The sequence below is a fragment of the Rhipicephalus microplus genome, chromosome 3, assembly GCF_043290135.1.
Source record: "Rhipicephalus microplus isolate Deutch F79 chromosome 3, USDA_Rmic, whole genome shotgun sequence".
Lineage (NCBI taxonomy): Eukaryota > Metazoa > Arthropoda > Arachnida > Ixodida > Ixodidae > Rhipicephalus > Rhipicephalus microplus.
The window spans coordinates 27,706,115-27,729,438 of record NC_134702.1 but is presented as its reverse complement, the minus strand read 5'-3'; the positions used below and the strand labels follow the sequence as shown (position 1 = coordinate 27,729,438).

General features: G+C 46.7%; 1 protein-coding gene across 1 annotated transcript in view; it reads left to right on the top strand.

Moving 5' to 3' along the window:
- Nucleotides 1–23,324, top strand: part of LOC142803652 (carotenoid-cleaving dioxygenase, mitochondrial-like) — an 87,723-nt gene that overhangs the window by 61,944 nt on the left and 2,455 nt on the right. The window contains exons 2-9 of the mRNA XM_075889141.1: nt 11,961–12,097; nt 12,885–13,009; nt 13,789–13,930; nt 14,908–15,049; nt 15,884–16,092; nt 17,482–17,639; nt 20,400–20,493; nt 21,436–21,547. Coding sequence (XP_075745256.1) covers nt 11,961–12,097; nt 12,885–13,009; nt 13,789–13,930; nt 14,908–15,049; nt 15,884–16,092; nt 17,482–17,639; nt 20,400–20,493; nt 21,436–21,547 — 1,119 coding nt within the window. The remainder of the gene's footprint in view (nt 1–11,960; nt 12,098–12,884; nt 13,010–13,788; nt 13,931–14,907; nt 15,050–15,883; nt 16,093–17,481; nt 17,640–20,399; nt 20,494–21,435; nt 21,548–23,324) is intronic.

The window sequence follows — 23,324 nt, the reverse complement described above, 5'->3', positions numbered from 1 at the left end:
CAGTATACAGGATATAAACGTGGTGCTGTATCCTCCGACACCGCGCTTGACAGGGCAGTGTAATCGCCTACCTCGCGCATATCCTAGCAACTTCTCTTAAGGTTGCTAGGATGTGTGCGAGGGGGGGGGGGGGTACATTCAGCCAACGTGAAAAACGTGCGGTGTCTCTGAAGTTACGCGAGCCGTTCTGCGGCTTTAGAGCCCATGTCTTTGACTGATACACGAGCGTGCGTGTATTGAATACTGAGCACACTCCTGCGACATTCAAACGCAGAAACGAGCCCTTTGAATGTACAAAGCGTCTCAATAACACATTTGCATATGAGAACAGATTCAGGCTCCAGACGTTGAGTATATTCGTACAAAGTCGAACTTTAACAATGTACAGCCAGTGTTGATGCATGAAACAAGTTAAATGGTTAACAGGTTAATAGCTAAACAGAATTGCATTGTTCTGTAATATTACTTCCTGCTCACCAGCAATTTCGGCAGGATCACCATTATTTCTTCAACTTGTAGCTACGTATCACAATGAACTGTTCTTGCGCTGCTTCATAAGTTTTCTGAAAGGTTGACGTCAGATTGTCATTGTCGCCGCTTTCGATTTATTCAAATTAAGGAATCACTGTTAACCTTTTCTAGCATTAGCGCTAATTCTGTTCACAAGCTTGTTCAATACAATGTATCCTGATTAATTCTATTGAAGAGAATGTGTTCTCAACAAATAGGGTTACTGTAATAGGAAACTATAGAAAAGCAAAATATTACATCCTCGCAATGCGTCACAAGTTCATCGCTTCTCCTACGCCACTTATATGGGAGAATCGAGCAACATCCGGGATGACTAGTAACGCGTGTATTGCGCGATGTCTGACGCTACTGCACGCATTTAGAGAGATGTCGCGCCAGGAAGTCGTTCCTGGATCCATCCTCTTTCTTTTCCGTGCCACCGATTCAGCGATAATTACACTCATCGATCGAGACGACCAGCTTTATTAAACGGTGACGCAGTGGGGCCACACGTGCGAGTGTCTGCGCCTGTACGGACGATACAGCTAAACGCAACCAAAGCACTAGCGCCTCGTCTCTAACTTTGTGGTGGCTGAAAGGACGCGGACGAGGTGCTACGGAATGATAAGCGCACAACCGTAAGCCACGCGCACCCCCCCCCCTTTTTTTTTTTGTTGCAGAGAGGGCCGTCACTCGAGAGCTTTATTGTTTTGAACCTGCGGATTTCCGAGTATACTCCTTTTTAATGGCAGCGCGTATCCGATGACTTAGTGGCGAACAGGCTGCAGTCTCCTCTCTACGAAAACAGTAAGTGTACAGCAACAATCGCACTTAAACGGTGCATTGCAAAGTTAGAGCCTTTTAAGAAACGTAGTGTGCGAAGATAGGCGATCGAAGAATACTTTAGAAGGAAACCACGTTTCGACAGCCTCGTCAGCTTACGTCATCTAGAAATCTGGAGCATCCACAAGAATAAAAGCACACAGGCGTTTCTTACGTGCGAATCGCAGGTATACTACGGCTACCAGTAACGTAGCCAGAATTTTGTTTTCAAAAATTATTTTTTGCCACTGCAGATGCTACATAAATGCAATAGCTGAGGTGGCCTAAATTCGAATCTCTCTACATCGAGTCAGTTAGAACGGAACACATTTGTAATAAAATGAATAGGAAAGTAATCGATCTGTCATCAGTATCAGTCATAACACGAAAGAGAAACGCATCTGCAAAAATCAGTCTCAGCTTTGTTTGCCGTTAACAGAGTAACTCAAGTTTCCGTATCGTCGGTTGCTGTAGAGCATGGCAACCTTTTGCACGGATAGCTAGTGACACACGTTCCCCATCGCGAGGACCAGCATGAGCTGACTTTTAGGCCTCTTCGCTCTGCCCAGTGATAGCGCGTCACCTAGAGGCACTTAGGAGCTCTCGGGTGCAAGAGCACCACCAGTTCACGCTTGACTACAGGCACCAGTACAGGCTACAAGAAGTAAACCAATGGTTTACTTACGCTCAATTTGCAGTGTTCAGCAATGCGCAGTTGCCTTACGCTGGCGAGTAGCCAAGTTTGGGCACTCGTTGCTAACGTCTCATTGGCTACAGCATAGTAAACCCTAATGCAGCCTTGTGAAAAACTCTCGGCTAATTCGAGCACCAGCTCGAAACACAAAGTAATAAATCACTGCTAGGAAACTCTGCAGTTCACTCTGTGTCCTTGGGAAATGTTGATGCCGATCATGAAAAAGACTGCTTGTATGTGGTCCTATCTTTTTTTTTCCTTACACTGGAATGCCTTTTCTTTTTGGAATGCACTCATTTATATTTGGAAGCTCCGTAGTTGTGAGCTATCCATGTCAATTAAATAGCTGTCTTATGGTCTTCTTCTACACTGTAATAATATGCAAGGAAGTTGACACTTGTGTACAAACCTTTGGTAAAGAAGCGCTGTGAGGGTGGTAGGTCGGACTACATTCGTCGAATAGGCTCTGTGTATACAGACGTGTGCACCTCGATTTCGGGATTATTAGGGGCGCTACAGAAAATCTTATTGTACTAGAAATATTATTAGTGAGTGTTCCGGATGCCGCAAGCAAAGAAGAAAGTCTGTTTCGCCTGCATGTGCATGGTGAATAGTACCCTGTGAAACAAAACTGAAGGCCAATATATAAACATGAACCAAAGAAGAAATGAGTTAAAAAGAGCAAGATAAGTGTTTACATCATTGCACGTGGGGGCAATTACATTTACCATTTTGTTAATAGCAGTTCCCGAAAAGCAACTGCCATTGGGTTTTCCCTCCGCTCTTGTGTGAATGAAAATAAACACTATAATGAAAGCGTGCGAATGAAGAAAGCCAGTTAAATACAGAAAAAAAGGCACTTGTGGCTACACGAAAGAGAAAAGGCCAATTAAGTGCTCAAAATGTGAGTGGCGCCTTTAGTGTTGAGGAGCGAAGAAACGTTGATAAAGACGCGTCTGCAAAAGGAAACGTTTGCTGATCCTCGCTGGCTCAGCTCTTGTAGGGGAGTAATATAGCGGAAGAAAAACATACATCACAGCAACGAACCTCAGTGCCTTCTATAAAATAATATAAACGATCACATGAATAGTAATAGCAAACTGCGCGTGTGCTGTCTCTTGGTGTGTGAAGTGGCGAAGGAGGGGGTGAAGTCTAGCTTGAGGAAATTGCAGGGGTGAGCCGGAAAGTGAACAAGAGAAACGACAAAACCGCGAACGGGTATTTTCAGGAAATGAGAAAAGTCACCAAGGAGTGCTCGGCTTGGCTTAGCTTGGTTTCAGGCAGCTATGAAATATCGGGAGAACCAGAAAAAAAAAAAACTGGCAGTAGACCAGATGACGGCCGGGAAAATGCACCTCAGCTGAAACCAAGTCACCCGTGGGGTCGATACATAGCTCGGCTTATTTATTCTATGTGCACGTACATACAGAGGAAAGAGAAAGAATGGCACAAAAAAGCAAGAAATGTTTGCTGCGCCAGTGTTTCGTAAGGTAGACAGAAGAGCCAACAGAAGAACCCCTCGCCGTCTGTAGCTATAGCTGATGTGCACACCCGCTTTTGTCGTAGAGGAGGGCTTCTCTAGTCTAGACTAAAGGAAAACAAGGCGTCTCCAAGGTGAATAAGGTGAACACCGAGAAAAACAAGAACTGAAAACTAGCAGACGACACGTGGCTACAGGAGCTATGGAGGCTCCTGTCTCGGTGACCTGAGGTCATAAAACGGTGGCGAAAAAAAGCGGCTATTTGTTCCACAGCCACGAATGGAAACGTGCGACATATATAAACCCTGACGGCAACTTTCTCAGAGTCGCTCCGAGCGCTGCCTTTCACATATCACTAGCGATACTATTGTGTGACTGCTGTTAAGAAGCGTTGGTTGCCACGGATGAAGAGTTTTTTTACCCAGAATTGAAGGAATATCTATTATTCGTGGTAGGAGTCTGCTGTGTGTGTGGTTAGATGTTACATGTCTGCTTTTCGCGGCAGACACAAGGCACCTAACAAATTATGTGAATGAAAACATCCGTGTGAGCGGTATGGGTGAGACGGTGGGATGCGTGATAGACCCGCTTTTTTACATAAAGATCCATAGTTCGCAAGGGTGTAGCAGTTTGGGTGAGTTGGTATCCGACGACGTTCCCAGTGTTTAGCGTAGCTGAAAGTAAAAGGAAACAAAGGTGTAGGGGTAGATGGGAAGACAAGACTAGTAGCGGCACGTACTGAACCTGTAGTATATATGGCTCAGTTTCAGTGCGGTACGCGATGAGGAGAGTCACAGAAGAGAAAAGAGTAGAGTGAGGATTGGGAGCGTGCAGCCAGGAAGCAGTCATTATTGAAGTTTATAGGCGCCTTCGTTGCACTACATGCACAGCCAGCGTTAGTTAACACACCGCCTCCTCTATTATAAATGGCGCTGGTTAACATGAACCACGAACGTGTCTTAGCTAGTTAGATTGCACAATTTTTTTTTATAAGAGTGCACACTTTAAGTCAGTATAGACTGAATTTGCTGGCTCTTTCACAACGAAGTTGTCGCAAAGAAGCACTGTTCGGTACCTACAGAATAGAAACTTACTATCTATAGCTCATCGAAAGTGAATGATTTTTCTGCTGTAATGAAACAAAAAGGTGAATTTATAAAGTAGCGAATATCAGCTCATCTTTAACAAAGATGACTAAGGGCGAAGATGACCGCAAAGATGGCTTAAGGAAACAGACCAGAAAGGTGGAGCACAGAGATTTAGACCAAAGAAACCTTCACGTGATGTTTTACCAGCAGCCAACCTGATTGACCTTCCCGAGGTAAATACTTTTGGAGAACGTTTTTCTAGTGGGGGAGCACGCCATATCACGAGATATTTGCGTGGTGCTAGAGGCCTAGTCAGGTGACTCATAAAGTCGCCTTTCGACTTCTGCACCACGGCAATCATGTATTGTCAAATAAATAAGTAAATAAATAAATAAATAAATAAATAAAAATAAATTGAAACGATGTCTGGTTGCGGTCCTGCCTTATGGCACGATGCTCGTCAGAGTGTTGTCCCGTTTCCGCTTCCTTCTTGAGGTTGCACGTGGGAAGAGGGCGTAGAGTTTCATGTTCGCGAGAGAGACGAAAACTTAAACATAAGACGCTGCACAGTTCCTTCACGCGAGAGTTGTGAATTTTCGTGCATACAAGAAAATTTGCTGATTTCCAGCAAGTCTTCATATTGCCACGTTCCATTTCACAAGTTTTTGTTATCGTCCCAAAACACCACACGATTCTCAGCGCAAACCGCGCCTGCAGTTTTCGAGAAGGTTCCGGACTGTAGTAGATCATTTCGATAAGATCACTCCCACTGTGCGAACGGTACAGATTGTTCTGGAACCTACGCCACCGCCAGCGATAACGCTAGAACATTCGACTGCAAGAGTATAAATGCCGACGCGCTTCGCCGCTTGTCAGTTGTTGATCGAAGGCCGACGCTCCGTTCGCCGCTATCAGTCCGAGACTGCTATCTGTGCGAGACTGCTGCTGTAATTGGACTTTCCGTTTACCGGGCACAGGTTCGCCCAAATAAACAGTTAAATTCTAACACGAAGTCCCCTGTCTTCGGCCACGTCACGACCCCGTGACATCTGGAGGAGGTGCTGCTTCGTTCATGTACCGGACGCCCCCGTCAAGCCGTGAACCCAGCCCACGTCGCGGAGAAGACACCGACGCCAACCAGGAGCAGCGAACAAGCCGCCGACAGCAAGGGCTACCACCGGAGTACGGGCTTCTACAAGACAAGGCGCGGAAGACCAAGCCCATGACCGCGACTGCAGCGACAATGACAACCGCAGCGTCCCAGCCCACGATGGTCATGCACCAACCCAGGGAACCACCAATTTTCCATGGGTCATCGTTCGAAGACCCGGAGTCCTGGCTAGAAACATACGAACGTGTGGCCGCCCTCAACCATTGGGACCATGACGAAAAGCTGCGTCGTGTGTTCTTCTACTTGGAAGACACCGCAAGGACCTGGCTCGAAAATCGGGAGTCCACGCTCCGAACGTGGGATGTTTTTTGCGGCACATTCCTGCAGACGTTCGCGAGCGTCGCTCGCAAAGAGAGGGCCGCTGCTTTATTAGAGACCCGGGTTCAGCTACCAAATGAAAATGTCGCCATTTTCACAGAATAAATGACCCGACTATTCCGTCACGCTGACCCAGACATGTCTGAGGAGAAAAAAGTTCGTTTCCTCTTGCGAGGGGTCAAACAGGAGCTCTTCGCGGGACTGATGAGAAACCCACCGAAAACCGTGCAAGAATTTGTAGCCGAAGTGACCACTATCGAAAGGACCCTGGACATGCGCACCAGACAGTATATTCGTCGCCTGACTGCAGACTGCGCTGCTGCTCAAGCCAGTAACTCCGGAGACCTGCGTGAAACGATCCGAGCGATCGTGCGGGAAGAGCTGCGCAAGCTGTTGCCTTCGGCGCAGCCTCAAGTGGGTTCAATCGCCGACATTGTGCGAGAAGAAGTTCGGCAATCGCTTCAAATTCCCCTCGCGCCGCTGCCCGAGCCGGAAGCTATGAGCTACGCCACTGCACTGCGCCAAAACGCTCCTCCCCGTCAACGCCAAAACGCCGCCCCGTCGCACTTCCGTCGACAGACGCCACCGCCGCCACCACCCCCACTGACGTCATACCGTTCGCCAGCGGCCCAGCGCAGTGCACCGAGGAAGACTGACGTCTGGCGCACCCCTGACCATCGCCCGCTCTGCTACCACTGCGGCGAGGCCGGAAACACATACCGCCGTTGCCAGTACCGACAGATGGGACTGCGTGGCTTCGCCGTCAATGCACCGCGTCCACAGCCAGGAGAACGACCACGTGACATCGCCGACTACCTGACAGGAACTCGGTGGACACCACGAAGCCCTTCGCGTTCCCCGTCGCCCAGCCGCCGCACGTCACCGTACCACCGGCAGTACTCTGGCCCTACGTGGGGCCGGTCTCCTAGCCCGTATTCGGGAAACTAAGGGCAGCAACCGGTGGAGGTGCGGTTGCTGTGCGACGAACTACCGAAGATCCTCCGACGACGACGACGCCGCGACGGAGCTTTCCGAACACAACGCCAACCAGGCAAAGCCCTGACGGCGAAAGCTCACTTACCGAAGGTGGCCTGACGACGCAACATGGAAGCAGCGGAACAAGCCGACGCAGCCATGACCCGACGCCACGCCCAAACTGTAATGCGAGACGGCGAACTAGCGACCTCGACGTTCTTATCGACGGCCACAGTGTGACCACTCTCGTCGATACTGGAGCCGACTATTCTGTCATCAGTGGGTCGTTCGCCGCGAAGTTAAAGAAAGTTAGGACAGCTTGGAAAGGCCCTGAAATCCGCACAGCCGGAGGTCATCTCGTAACGCCTGCAGGAATCTGCACAGCGAGAGTCACCATTAACGGCCGTATTTATCCTACAGACTTCGTAGTCCTACAGCGTTGCCCGAGAGATGTCATCCTTGGCATGGACTTCTTATGCCTCCATGGTGCTGTCATCAACCTAATAACAAAGTCGATAACGTTATCCACAGAAGACGCACTACCGCCACGCACGCCGTCAGGACACCATGCCTTAAATGTGCTGGAAGAGCAAGTCACCATTCCGCCTCGCTCAAGCGTCATTATTTCAGTCGGCGCTCCTAAATCACCTGACTTGGAAGGCGTCGTTGAAGGCAGTCAGCATCTGCTGGTCACCCGAAATATTTGCGTCGCAAGAGGAATTGCAGAGCTGCGGGGAGGCAAAGCAATGGTTATGCTCACGAATTTCAGCAATGAGTACAAACATGTGAACAAAGGAACAACGGTCGCATACATCGAAGAAATTGTCGAAGCCACCAGTGCTTTCGCCCTCGCCGATTCTGCGGAACCTGCTCAGAGGAACCAAGCCCCTCCCATAGCTTTCGACGTCAATCCCAGACTTCCGAACGATAAGCAAGAACAGCTCAAGGCCCTGCTCCTGCAATACGAAGATTGCTTTTCGTCGTCATCAAAAATTCGGCAGACCCCAATCACGAAGCATCGCATCATAACTGAAGAAAATGCCAGACCACTTCGTCAGAGTCCGTACAGGGTTTCGACGCGAGAACGTGAAGCCATGAAGAGACAAGTTGATGAAATGCTGCGGGATGACATTATCCAGCCGTCCAAGAGTCCATGGGCATCCCCCGTGGTGTTAGTGAAGAAAAAATATGGGACCCTACGTTTCTGCGTCGATTATCGCCGCCTGAACAAAATCACAAGAAAGGACGTGTATCCTCTCCCACGAATAGACGACGCACTTGATCGGCTCCATAACGCCAAGTACTTTTCGTCAATGGACCTCAAGACTGGCTATTGGCAAATCGAAGTTGACGAAAGAGACCGAGAGAACACGGCGTTTATAACACCGGACGGCCTCTTCGAGTTTAAGGTGATGCCCTTCGGCCTTTGCTCAGCGCCTGCAACTTTTCAACGCGTTATGGATACAGTACTGGCAGGATTGAAGTGGCAGACTTGTCTTGTGTAGTTGGACGACGTCGTCGTGTTTTCCTCGAGTTTTGACGAGCATCTTCGGCGCCTTGAAGCTGTACTTCAAGCCATCAAGACTTCCGGACTCACACTGAAGCCAGGAAAGTGCAGATTTGCGTATGAGGAGCTCTTGTTTCTGGGGCACGTTATCAGCAAGTCTGGAGTTCGTCCCGATCCACGGAAAACAGCCGCCATCGCCGACTTCCCGCTGCCCACTGACAAGAAAGCCGTGCGCCGATTTCTGGGCCTGTGCGCCTATTATAGGCGGTTCGTGAAAAACTTCGCCCGCATCGCCGATCCTCTCACTAACCTTACCAAGGCCGACGTGGAGTTCAAGTGGGAAACACCACAGGAACACGCTTTCCAGGAGCTTGAACATCGCCTCCAGACGCCTCCGTTACTTGCCCATTTCGACGAATTCGCCGAGACAGAAATACATACTGACGCAAGCAGCGTAGGTCTTGGCGCCGTTCTTGTGCAGAGGGCTGACGGACTTGAAAGGGTTATTAGTTACGCCAGCTGATCGCTATCCAAAGCAGAAGCAAATTATTCCACAACAGAAAAGGAGTGCCTCGCCATCATCTGGGCTACGTCGAAATTTCGCCCCTACCTCTACGGCAGGCCCTTCAAAGTTGTGAGCGACCACCACGCCTTGTGTTGGCTAGCCACCTTGAAGGACCCTTCAGGTCGCCTCGCACGATGGAGCCTGAGACTTCAAGAATATGACATTACTGTCATTTACAAGTCCGGCAAAAAACACTCCGACGCCGACTGTCTCTCTCGTGCGCCTGTCGACCAACCGCTACCCGACGACCCGGATGACGACTACTTCTTGGGAACGATAAGTACCGACGACTTCGCTGAACGACAGCGGGCCGACCCGGAACTTAAGGCCCTAATAGAATACCTCGAAGGCAGGACCGCCGAAGTCCCGAAGGTATTCAAGCGCGCACTTGCGTCGTTCTTTCTACGAAACGGTCTTCTACAAAAGAAAAACTTTTCACCGCTTCAAGCTAAGTACCTCCTTGTGGTGCCTTCAGCTCTGCGACCAGAACTCCTGCAGGCCCTGCACGACGATCCGAAGGCAGGGCACCTCGGAGTTTCTCGCACGCTCGCGAGGATACAAGAAAGGTACTACTGGCCGCGTCTTACCACCGACGTCACTCGTTATATGAGGACATGCCGGGACTGTCAGCGACGCAAGACACCGCTGACAAGGCCAGCGGGACTTCTGCAGCCAATTGATCCACCTTGCCGACCTTTCCAGCAGATCGGTATGGACCTACTGGGGCCGTTCCCGACGTCGGCTTTCGGAAACAAGTGGATCGTGGTAGCTACCGACTACCTCACCCGCTACGCTGAGACAAAAGCCCTGCCAAAAGGCAGTGCATCCGAGGTAGCTAAGTTCTTCGTCGAAAATATCGTCCTACGTCACGGCGCCCCGGAGGTCCTTATGACCGACAGAGGAACGGCATTCACTGCCGACTTAACTCAAGTGATCTTGGCATACAGCCAAACAAACCAACGCCGGACGACAGCGTACCACCCACAGACCAACGGCCTCACCGAGCGGCTTAACAAGACGATCGCCGACATGCTGTCAATGTACGTCGATGTCGAACACAAGACGTGGGACGCCATTCTTCCGTATGTGACCTTCGCATACAACACGGCGGTGAAGGAGACGACGCAGATATCTCCATACAAATTGGTCTACGGAAGGAGCCCGGCAACGACGCTCGATGCCATGTTACCTAATGTCACCGACGAAGAAAACCTCGATGTGAGCGAGTACCTTCAACGCGCTGAAGAAGCCCGACAACTTGCGCGTCTCCGTATCAAGAATCAACAGACGACCGACAGCCACCGTTACAACCTTCGACGACGCTTCGTGGAATACCAGCCCGGTGAACGTGTTTGGGTGTGGACGCCGATACGCCGACGTGGACTAAGTGAAAAGCTTCTGCGACGGTACTTCAGACCCTACAGGGTGGTTCGACGTCTCGGCCCACTTGATTACGAGGTTGTCCCCGACGGCATCACGAACTCTCAACGACGCCGATCGCGACCTGAAGTCGTCCATGTCGCGCGCCTCAAGCCGTTTCATGCGCGTTAAGAAACTGAAACAGTGTTTTGTTTTGTATTATTGTTGTATCGTAATTCATTCATTGTACTTTCTTGCATTATTATTGTACCTTCATCTTTAGTTAAAGCATCGGGACGATGCCTTTTCTCAGAGGGGGGCAATGCCACGTTCCATTTCCCAAGTTTTTGTTATCGTCCCAAAACACCACACGATTCTCAGCGCAAACCGCGCCTGCAGTTTTCGAGAAGGTTCCGGACTGTAGTAGATCATTTCGATAAGATCACGCCCACTGTGCGAACGGTACAGATTGTTCTGAAACCTACGCCACCGCCAGCGATAACGCTAGAACATTCGACTGCAAGAGTATAAATGCCGACGCGCTTCGCCGCTTGTCAGTTGTTGATCGAAGGCCGACGCTCCGTTCGCCGCTATCAGTCCGAGACTGCTATCTGTGCGAGACTGCTGCTGTAATTGGACTTTCCGTTTACCGGGCACAGGTTCGCCCAAATAAACAGTTAAATCCCAACACGAAGTCTCCTGTCTTCGGCCACGTCACGCCCCCGTGACAATATATTAAACTCATGATGTGTTTCTTATTATACTTTTTAAATTAGTGGTATAGCATTAGATGCCTGATCAAACGCTTAAACTTGACTGTCGCCGGCGTTAATATGAGTGATGAGAAAAATCATCCCGTGATGACATCGCCACATGACGTCATGAAAAACGACACAGACCGCATAAATTTCTGACGTCATCACATAACATTGCCGCATCGCACTGCTTCCCCGATCAGCAAACCAATCAAAGAGGTAATGTAAAATTAGGTGAGGTTCTGAAAAATTGCAATACCTCGTATTCTGAAGGCAGTGCAAAAGCAGTTTGTTATATAGGTCTGTGTGCCGGGCACGTGGACAAGGAAACCTCTTTACTTGGCTGAACAATAATGTTGTCATCCATTCATTCTACTGCAGACGCGTGATGAATCGACGTGCCCCGCGTGGCGTGGCGATGAACTCGCGTGGCGCGCTCAAACAGAGCTCGAGACGAGTAATAGCAACCTAAACTGCTGTCAATTCATGGTGTGCTCAACTTGCAAGGACGCGTTAACATCGGGCAACGTGCCCATGATGAACGGGATCTAAAGTCTACCCATGCATTGCTTCGCATGCCACTCATGGTTTCCTGTAGTGGTAGGTGGTGTAATTTTTTATGATGACCGAGAAATGCGGTATGGTATTAAAGCCGGTGCAGATCCTATAAGATGCTCGAGGCTAACGTGGTTGCCACAACATTTTTTTTTTCGCAGGTGAGATCCCCGAGTGGCTGAGTGGCAAACTTTTCCGGTTGGGTCCTGGCAAATGGGAGCTAGGCGGTGGTTTCTGCTTGCGCCACTGGTTTGACGGCGCCGCCATTCTGTCTGCATTCGAGATACACAAAGGAAAGGTGTGCGCGACTTTTTGGCATACGCACGCTATTTGTCATTGTTCACAAAAGAGAAACTGATTCTGTATTGAAGTAACTTAAAGCGGTTGCATACTTTCTAATACCAAATGTCAACTAGATTCACCCTCTGTTGCTTCGTGAGACCTACATTACAAGTGATGAAAAATTCTGGAACAGGTAGTGTCCTTACAGTCTACGTTTCGATCTTGGCTTTGTCAAGGCGATGACTGGTGCCGTGACAAAGACAGGGCCGCTTGTCTGTATATATATATATATATATATATATATATATATATATATATATATATATATATATATATATATATATATATATATATATATATATATATATATATATATATATATATATATATATATATATATATATATATATATATATATATATATATAAGGTAAAGAAGTGTATACCTAAGGGCTCGTTTTTCCGTGTTTTGACACAGTAATAATGAGATCTAACAGACAATAATGCCAAGGAATGTATAGAAGAAGATATTAGAACCAATGTAATGTAAATAAGAAGAAAGAAAAGTGGGTAAAGAAATAACTTGCCGTGAGCAAGAATTGAACCTACGACCTTCAAATAACGCGTTTCAAGCTGTAACCACTGAGGTATATATATATATAATATTTGCATATCTTTTTCATTTAAGTGCAGAATGGCTGTTATCGGGAATCCTTACTTATCGATTTCGATATGGAAGGTGTGCATCCAGTGCTTCGCGCTTCAAAATCGACAAATCTCTCGCCGCCATGCGTTGCTTCGCAGGTGCGGTATAGTTCGCGATATCTACAATCAGAGGCGTACAAGAAGATGAGCAGCGTCAGTCGTCCGGTCGTCACCGAGTTTGGGACGAAGTGTTACCCCGACCCTTGCAAGAACATATTCTCGAGGCGAGTATATGTTTCTTGTGGTAATCCTTGTGTGTGTTTCTTGTGATTACCTTGTGGTAATCGCTTCTTGTAACGACTACCTTTATGTTCACATGTTTCTATTTGTTCGATTGCATTGAATCATTTTGCTGTGGCATCGCGAATGAATAGATTGCAGCCAAATGGCTTCCGTCTTTATTCTTAGAAAGTGTGTTTCAGAAAGAGCTGTAGCAATAAAGGCAGTATGTCCCTTATATTTACTTGCTTGTGTTTAATCTATACGGAAATCCTGCAAAATTGAGAAATGATCGTGAAAGGAAAAACTATCACCCCTCGTTTGCAACAAACAGTTACAACGAAATCAATGTGAATTTCACAGAAAAAAATCTTAGCCGACGAAGTTCGTCTTAATATGGGCTTCTAACCCTGCATCAACGCGTTTTCGAGATAACCTGGTAGCTCTGTGCCGTGTATGGTTGGTGAATTACATAATTTTCTTTCTATTATGTTTACGCTGCGAATACTTTCAGTAACATGACCAAATGTGTTGGCATGTGTCTCTTCTACGTAGCTGAATGATCTGACGATAGGTATAGCGCGAGAACAAAACGACGACACAGAGACAAGAAGGACACGAAGGTCTCTGTGTCGTCGTTTTGTTCTCGCGCTATAACTATCGTCATGCCATACCAACTAGCACAAGCTGCCACACTTCTAAATTGCGTGATCTGGCTTCACAGTTTAATGCAACAGATGAGAAATGCAAGACGAGGTTAAATATGATTCCACAAACCACGCAGGTTTTTTGCTGCCCTGGTCCCTAGCGACTTGACGGATAACAACCTATGCAACGTGTACTCGCTAGGGGATGAGCTGTTCTGCACGTCAGAGACGTGCTTCATGTGGAAGGTCGACCAAGACACTTTAGAAGCCGTCCAAAGGGTGAGTGAGAAAGAGAAGTTTATCGAGAAATTAATAAAGTATCCTAAACCCGGTCATGCCTTCAAAAAGCTATCCTTTGAAAAGAAATTGCAAGTAAACACTGACCGCTTTTACTATTCTCGTGCAGTTAATTTAAAAAACGGAATAAAATTTAGTTTATTTTGCCAAAATATGATAGATCTGAATAACTAAGAATCGTTTCGATTAAATTTTCAATTCAGTGCAAGTTCAGCACGGCATGTTGAATCTCAATAACTGCTTATCATTAGGCTTTGACCGCTTCATTGTCGTTTTTGAGACATCATATATAATGTAGCAATTATTACACAGTGTGCCCTGCAGGTTGTTAAAAAAGTCACTGCTGGCCGAGTTTGTTCATAATTATGAACTACAGAGTGCAAATTCTGTACGGGACAGAGAAAGGCTTTCTGTGTTAACCTCTGCCCCGTATGTATTTGTGCTCTGCAGCTTACAATCACGAAAAATCAGGGAGCATGAAGGGCCTCTGCAGCCATCGTTTCGACAAGCGAATTTGTCTTCCTTACTGCCTTGATGAAGAGACCCCTTGTCGAAACGTTGGCAGTGACACTCTACGGTCAATTATTCTTTGTGGTCTCAAAGCACCATCCTCCCACGAACTTGTTTGTTTGGATTTCGGAAACAGTCAAAGAAAGAAATACCGAAAACTCTTTCGCCTTCTAATAAGACATACCTGCTGCACTCGTCGGATAAGCGAGTTCAAAATAACAGCCGCTTTAAAGTGAACGTAAGTATAACGTTCTATGCTCATAATCGCACCTTGAAATTATAAGTACAAGCAACAATACTAAACGCTTTACACGCTCTGATAAGTTATAACTAGTCCTGCTTAATTTGCTGCTTCATGGTACCCATACGTAATTGTGTCGATATCTGTTGTGTCTAGAGTTCACCTTAGGTAAGAACACATCACCCATTGCTTATTTGCTTCGTTTCAGTATGACGTCAATAAGCTGGTCTCGGTGAACCTCGCCAGCGCCCACCCCGTAACCCAAGAGGACGGGACCAGCTATAACCTGGGTGCCAGTTTTGTATCCGGCCTCAAGTACCACATCATAAAGATACCGCCACCCGGCAAAGGTAGCGAATGCACCTCTTCTTGCCACCAGACAAGTATGTTAGAACAGCCGGTGTATATGCTCAGTGCCGCCGTTATCTTGAATGCGTTGCCTTTTCAAACGTTTCTTCTTGTTTTGACTAAGACACCAGTCAAACACTAATATGGTTTATATAGGGCTGTTTACGGCTACACAAAACATCTCCACATATCTCTACCTACGTCAGTTAGCCTCATGAAAATTTACCTCCATATCTTTTAATCGCTGACTGCCCTTCCCCCAGTGTTGGATAGCGAAACAGACGCCCAACCTTCCAGCCTTGCCTTCCTTTTCCGCTTCCTTCCTTTCTTACGCAAATATTAGCACACCAGCACACCGCGCCAAGGCTTTAAAAGGATTTGGGCATTCGAGTGAAGTGTAAGTTTTCATCCTTATATAGTCTGCAGTGATGCCGCTGCTTATCAGTTACAGGTTTAGGGCAGCAGCCGCGATAATATTGCGAAGACTGCCTATCAAATTATAACGAAATGAGCGTGGTCAATGTGAACACAGACAGACTAGAAGTGCCCTGCTTAGAAGTATAAGCTGATATGCGCTGCTAATGTTCGTATTATACAGAATAAATAATTTTCTTACAAAACGTGTTAAACGGAACTGTGTGTTTGTAGGAGCACAATACTTGAAAGGTGGGCACGTAACTACACAGGAACACAATAAGACGGGACCATGCGCATGTCCCTGTCTTCTTGTGTCTCTGTGTAATGTCTCCGTGCTCGCACATTGCAAATATAATGAATCAACAACTCGCCCAGTCAGCCATTCTGGCAGGTACAAACACACCTTGTGGCACGCGCAGGCTGTTCGGGTCTGAAGCGGGCCTCGGTGGCCTACCACATACCGTCGAGCTGGAAGACGACCTTCAGCTACTACCACAGCTTCGGCATGACGCGCAACTACGTGGTGTTCGTCGAGCAGCCGCTATTGGTCAACGCCATGCGCTTGATAGGATCTCGCATCAAGGGTTACTCCTTCAAGGACTGCTTTGACTGGGCACCCAAGGAGAAGGTGACTATGCTCTTCCATTCCAGATATGAAAGTAAATCTCTTCTTGTGTCTGGATAGAGAAGGGGCAGTTAACAGAATGAGAAGTAACGCAGGTGAACGTGTCCCGTAGAATTTTACGGCATCAAATCTGACGTCATAAGTATAGCAATAAAAGCTACAATTTGTTTGTACATTGAGCCCCGCCGCGGTGGTCTAGTGGCTAAGGTACTCGGCTGCTGACCCGCAGGTCGCGGGTTCGAATACCGGCTGCGGCTGCTGCATTTCCGATGGAGGCGGAAATGGTGTAGGCCCGTGTGCTCAGATTTGGGTGCGCGTTAAAGAACCCCAGGTGGTCGAAATTTCCGGAGCCCTCCACTACGGCGTCTCTCATAATCATATGGTGGTTTTGGGACGTTAAACCCCACATATCAATCAATCATTGTTTGTACATTGAAACGGTTTGACGCATGTGCAACTTTTACAATGTAGCACTGTTACCTAAGAAAAACGAACCACTGATACAGGCTAAAAGGTAGATTAGCGCGGAGTTTTTAGGCTGCTAGTGGACAGAGCAGGAGTGTAGCAGACATTTGCGTAAAGCCCAAGCTAGCGGTTAACACAGACCTTACGTACAGGCAACCAAATATTTAACGAGTTCGCAATCTGGGACTTTTGAATGCGCCAGAGGAATATGCCGGAGTGAAGTTGCAAACAAGTTGAGGGTAAGCGCATGTCCACAAAGCGTGCTCAGTTGGGACCATTGTCTGCAAGTGATTAAGAACGTCACCTAATGTCGGCTCACTGCACACGAACTGGCGAGTGATTTGCTCCAACTGCATGCTCCGAAGATAAAAGTTCCAGCGACCAATCGCAGAAATAAAGCCTACAGATAGGTCACACGTTCTCACTTATGTGATAAACCGAAGAACACGACTTGTCCGAAGTGCACTAATATGCGCCGACGTCCTTATAAGAAGGAACAGCCAAAAGATTCTGGACCCGGCTGAGCGTGCTTAGTGGGAGAGTGCTTACCCTCGCTGTCTGCACAATGACTCCACGTCATACGGCGCTAATGTTCAAATAGGCGGCGCTGACGCACAAGATTTTTACCTTCCAGTACACTTGTGTTCTTAAACAGGACTGTTAAGCTTACTCTATTCACTGCCTTATTTTCTTTATTAGTTGTACTCATACATTTACTATGCCTTTGCTTTCACATGCTATTATCCTATGTGATATAGAAACACCCCTTCGCCTATAGGCCAACGCTTCTTGCTTTACTTCATATAACACATTCTCTATTCTTCTGTCACCCACTCTCTTTTTCTGCACGGACGTCCACGACTGCTGTACTGGATTGGACTTGACTTGGACTTGACAATACCCTCCTGTAAAACACGGCGCATTTAGACCAAATTTGTGGTGCTGGACAGATCTTCGGGCGCCGTGTTGAAGACGCGGTTCATCACGGATCCCCTGTTTTTCTTTCACGTGGTGAACACTTACGAAGATGACGGCCACATTGTGTTCGACATGATCGCCTACGAAGACGCCACCATACTGGACAGGTACGTCGCCAGGATCCATAGCTCCCAGCTTAAAAGACCCCTAGTTTCAGTGTTGTACAAGCCATTTTTGTGTTTGAAGAATCGGTAGAGCCCTGTAAGTGTCGTCGTGCTTGGTCTATTGTCTCGCACGCGCATGTACAAGAGGCAAGAAACGGAAAACACAAACACCGTTTGCGCTGTCATGTTTCCTGATTTCGGTTCATATGCGAGCGCCTTTGTTTTACAATGAATCCGCGCAACTTTTGTCGTTCTATATTAGCATTGCACTTCTCATGGATGTACGCTTATACAGTGTGCAGGCTTTATATGGAGAGAGAGAGAGATAAATAGAGAGGAAAGGCAAGGAGGTTAACCAAGCTTGGCTCGGTTAGCTACCCTACACTTGGAATGGGGGAAAGAGAGAATAATAGAAAGGAAAGATATAGAAAAGAAGAGGAGTAAGAAAGTGAATTATGAATAGTCAGCTCGAGACTACACAGCACGGTCTCACACTGTTCTGGTACGGAAACATTGTTAGCCCATATGTGCCATAGATGTGGCGCCATTTCCACTACTTTTACCTCGTCCGCAGATATATAAGGAAGGCAACACAAGGATGGCAAACGTCAGTTATTATTTCTGTATTAACGCAATCAATGATTTAAAACAACCTTATCGAATTGTGATTAGTTCAGTGACATTTCGTTTCAGCTTCAATGGTACACCAGCTGTACGCGGAATGCTTCGGTGGTTTTTAGTTTTTTATTGCATAACTGAATACTTAGGTAACACTTCAGCCAGCTTTCTACAGTATTTATAGCAGGCGGTAAAATTTCAGCCATGATGTCTACGTCAGACCTCTGTTGGTTCTCGTTTAATTACAAAAACTGTAGTATTATGAGAATCCTGGTAATGCACGCATTTGCGCCGGCAAAATCATTTAACAGGTGTGTTGGAGCTCACACCGAAAAATAAAATTCTCGTGGCATGACAGTTTGGAGTATCACGAACTTGTTATAGCTTGACTGTGGGTCGTAATACCAACAGCTGTATAAATATACAACGTGCCTGTTGTTCCAGTCATTTATTGCTTCTACCAATGTGGAGCAGCTTTACCTCCATACCTAAAAAAAGGAATTACAATTGAGCCGCAAATGCGAAGCTAATAATGAGATGACAAAAAATGGAATGACATACAAAGTAAGGCTAGCTGCTACCTCTTTTGGATCCGGTGAAGTGTAGCTCTGCAATTTATACGATGCTTTTATTGACCCAATGTCGTGAAGACCACCGTGTAGTGGAACTGACGCGAAGCCTCAGCAATGAAAGGCAAAGTGATGCAAGGCTAGACGAACATTCACACGGTTTGACACTGAATTTTCTTCGTCTCTGTTTGAACACCTGCATGCCACCTGACCTCCAACTCGCCTCCGCTATACTAGGTCATACTCTCTCTTATTTCCGACCTCCCCCTCACCCTTCGTTCCCTTTCTCGCCTCTTGCTATGCCACACACTATGCACGGTTACGCCATATTAAGGAGCTCTAACAGACAATTATGTCAAGGAAGGTATAGAGCGTGTTATTTGAGGTGATTATAATGTAAATGTGAAGAAAGAAGAGTTAAGGAAAAGATCACTTGCTGGGAGCAGAAACGGAACCTGAGGCCTTCGAATAACGCGCCTGATGCTCTACTAAGTGAGCTATCATGGCAGCTATCCCCCTCTCCGCTTTATTGCGTATATATGTGAATTAAGCGTGGGAGCAGCGCCGCCTGTGGCCATGACGACGACTCTTTTTCTGTCTGTTTGGTGTCACGTTGCACGTGATTTTATTACGAGCTGGCAGCTGATCAATAATCGCTCGTATACTACCTGAGGGCACAAAGTCTGCCACAACGAGATCCTCGCTATGAATGACAGAAAGAAGTGTACGCTTAAGGGCTAGTTTCCTTTATCAGACACTATAATAATGACATCTAACAAACATAGTGCATGGTTTCATGTTTATACGAGTTGCCTTTTAAGCGAAGTTTAATCTTGACTGCTGCAAAATGCTTCCCCCTTTTGAAGTTGGCTTTTACAACTTCGCTCTAAAAGGCTGGTGTAAGGGATTACGGCCACTCCAGGGAATGAAGTGGTTTTCACGGGGTCTGTTTTCTCAACGCGAAGCGGTTAGAGCACAACACATAGGGAGGTATGCGAGTGATTTAGGGATGTCCGTCGACTGAATAAGTGCGTCAGAATTTGGGACCACGCCCTTATGGTCGACGTTCCCAAATGCTGCTCGAGTGATGCAGCCCCCCCCCCCCTCTCCTTCGGCGTCCATCCTCCTTCGTACGAGAAAATGTGGGCAGGGTGTTTCTTTTCTGCTTGAGGAGATCGGTGGCAGGCGCCGCACGTAGGCGGGACGTTATCACGTGCGCAATCTTTTAGACGGAAATGGCCGGCTCGTTTCATCTGTTTCAGCCACTTTCGGCGCCGGCTCGCACGCTTTTATCTGCGAGTGTAACAGGTTATCGATTTGGACTTGATAGAAAACATGACGTAGATAGAAAAAAAAAACCTCGTCGAGGATTTCCGTGCGGTTATCATCACAAAAAATAAAGCTTCACCGAATGTACATATGCCAAGATTCTGAGCATGAAAATAAAAATAACGAAACGTGTAGAAGAACACCTTCACTGAAAGCTTATGTGTTTCCCGGGCCCCATCAAGTTAATTAGTCTCCAGTTCTCTACTTCAAGTCTGTCTGTTTACGAAAGTTGTCTTGCTTTTTGCAGGTATTACCTGGACAAGCTCAAGAACTCCGGGAGCGAGGACTTCGATCCGGACTGCCAGGGTCATTTCCGGCGCTTTGCGATTCCCGTATCTAAGGTGCTCAGTCTTTTAAGCTGAGTCTTTTGCGTTATAAAACGAAGCTGTGCTCCAATTTTAAGGGGGAAAAAGCGAAAAAAAAGAACTCTTCTTTGTATTTCATCCTTACCTTAAGCGCGTTTTACAGCCTCTACAAAAGACGTCCTGCAAAAAAACTGCTGACCGAGGCAGAAGAATGAAGACTGGTTGCTGACATTGCACATTGAGTGTAAGACACGAAAAAAGAAATCAGAAATTACCAGGTTCTTGCTACTTTTGTGGAAGACCATGAACAAAATTGATGGCTCGGCTTGTTGGGATGATAAGTGGAAGAGAATGTGAAGGAAAGGAGGAAGTCTTTCTGTATTTAAAATAAACGTATACGCAGCTTGAAATCGGCATTGAAATAAGTTGGTGTGTCTCATTTTGAACTTGCATTTTCAACTGTGCACTTGGTTTTCACTTCAGTAACTATCGTTCATCAGTGTAAGCATCGCTACTGCATGAGCTTTATTTAGCTGGGTGTTGCTAAAATGACCTCCACAGAGATGTTTTAACTCGGCTGAGGTGTCACTATGCAGCAACAATTGTATACGCGATCGAAGAGGAATTTAGGGGTGCGTCTTTCGGTGCACATTGACGCTGATGCCGGCATCACCTCATGTGTTTCGAGATCTATACATGCCTGTCAGCACAAAGTAAGATGCCGAAGAATGCAACCAGACACAACACCTCCCTTGTATTGAAACTCAACTGTGAACTCCAGCAATGGCTTTATATTCCTAACGGGTCTTGACCAGTGAGGCTACATCACTACGTGTAATGAATATCGTTGTACCCAACTTAGGGACATGGAATAGGGACGTTTTTGAACAGCCAACACTTGCCATTTTGTTGCATCGAAATTATGTTCGGAATGCAGTGTCACTATGTCTTTCTATCTGCCACCATTAAACAACGCAGATGAACAGCACGAAGGAAGGTAACCTGGTAAGCCTCAAGTACACCGAAGCCCGAGCCTACCGCCAGGACAACAGCACCATCTGGCTCACCCACGAAGAGATGGGATCTAAAGGTAGGAGTACAGTTGCGTCATTCATGGTGTGATCTAAACGAAACGCCGATCTCGGAACAAATGGACACAGTGGACGCCGTCAAACAAACGAGCATTGGGCATTTTTTAACTGTTTTTACATTGATGAGCTCGCCAGTGGAATCTATAAATAACTAGTTACAATACGAATGGCCTAATTATTACCGTTATGGAACACGCACATAGAGAACATACACCAAAATATTAAGGGACCCTAACGCTTCGCCTTTAGGAGTTGAACGCGAAAGCGATATCCTGTTTCTAGCGCGTACTTCGAAAACACTTAGTGCATGAAATTTTTTCAAACTTGCTATCCACCCACAACGTGGCCATAAGTTAATAGGCGCAGTAGCGTGCGTGCCTTTTGTAGTGAGTGACCAGCTCTCAACCATGAAGCCGATATGATAATCAGTAGTTCTGATGCTTGCTGGCAATCGGCGCTTGTACCACGTATTACTACTGCAATATTTCATGTAGCATTGTGAAGAATTAATACAGGGCGCGTTTGTTTGTGAATCATGAAAGCTAATTTCACTACATTAACAAGCAGATGAAGTTCTTTTCACAGCAATCACAAGCATACGCGGGGCCGTGTGGTGTAGAACATCCACTTGCAACACAAACGGTTCGAGTTCGATCTCCACTCTGCCCCAGGATTTTTTCATCACTTATTTTATTTGAATAATTCTCGATTTTCGGCTCCCCCAAGAGATGACGATTTTTTGCTCACAACCAATGACGCTAGAATTTCTGCGAAACGAGCTCTTTAATGCTATTGCGTTAAAAATATCACATACGTAACGCCGTAGATGTGTCGTCACCAACGTTCGACTGACCTCATGAGTCCGTGGGTCCACGGCAACATGCACCATAGGCGACCGTCCACGAACGCTGACAAGCCCCAAATATTCACTGCTGTTCCCTGTGCGCCAACCGAAGATTTCTCCCTCCAGGCGGTGCTGCTGGCTCCACCGCTCTAAGCTTACACTGCACGAGCATAACGCCACCTCTCGCTTGCCTGAATTTAAGCTAGCTACGACTGTTCCACCAAACGCTCATGCGCCATGAGACAAGAACAACTTTACAGGGGATGATAACAGCCTTACACCACCACTGTGTGAAGAAAGTAGGTAATAAATTGCTTTGCATTGCATCATCCCATTACATTCTACTCCAACCATCTCATGACATTTCATACTATATCATATTATTCTTACACCATACCATTTTATGCGCAATACCAACACCACCCGATCCATTCCCATTACATTTCATTTCATTCTTTCCCAACCAATTTATTCATTCCTATCCCGCCAATCCCTTTCAATACTGATCCATTTCACTCCATTTGATGTTATCGGATTATATTACGTTCATGCCATCCTGTTATATTTCGTCCCATTACATCTGATTACGCTCCACACGGTACCACACCATATTATTACATACGATTCGGTCCCATGACACTCCGTCCCTCTCAACATCAATTTACGTTTAACACCGACCGATTCCAACCTGTTCCATTCCACTCCAATCCATTCCATACAATCCCAATTCAACTCCTTTCATTTAATTCAATTCCGTCTCGTTACATTCTGTCCTATCCCATGGTGTTCTATCGCTTTCATTACTCCAGCCGTTCATACATGAAACGTCTTTCCCCACGTAGGTCGATCGAATAATTTGTACTTCAAATATGCAAAGAAATATTCTCTTCTTCTTACACGCAAGTGCACCAAAGCCTGCTCGTACTCTACAT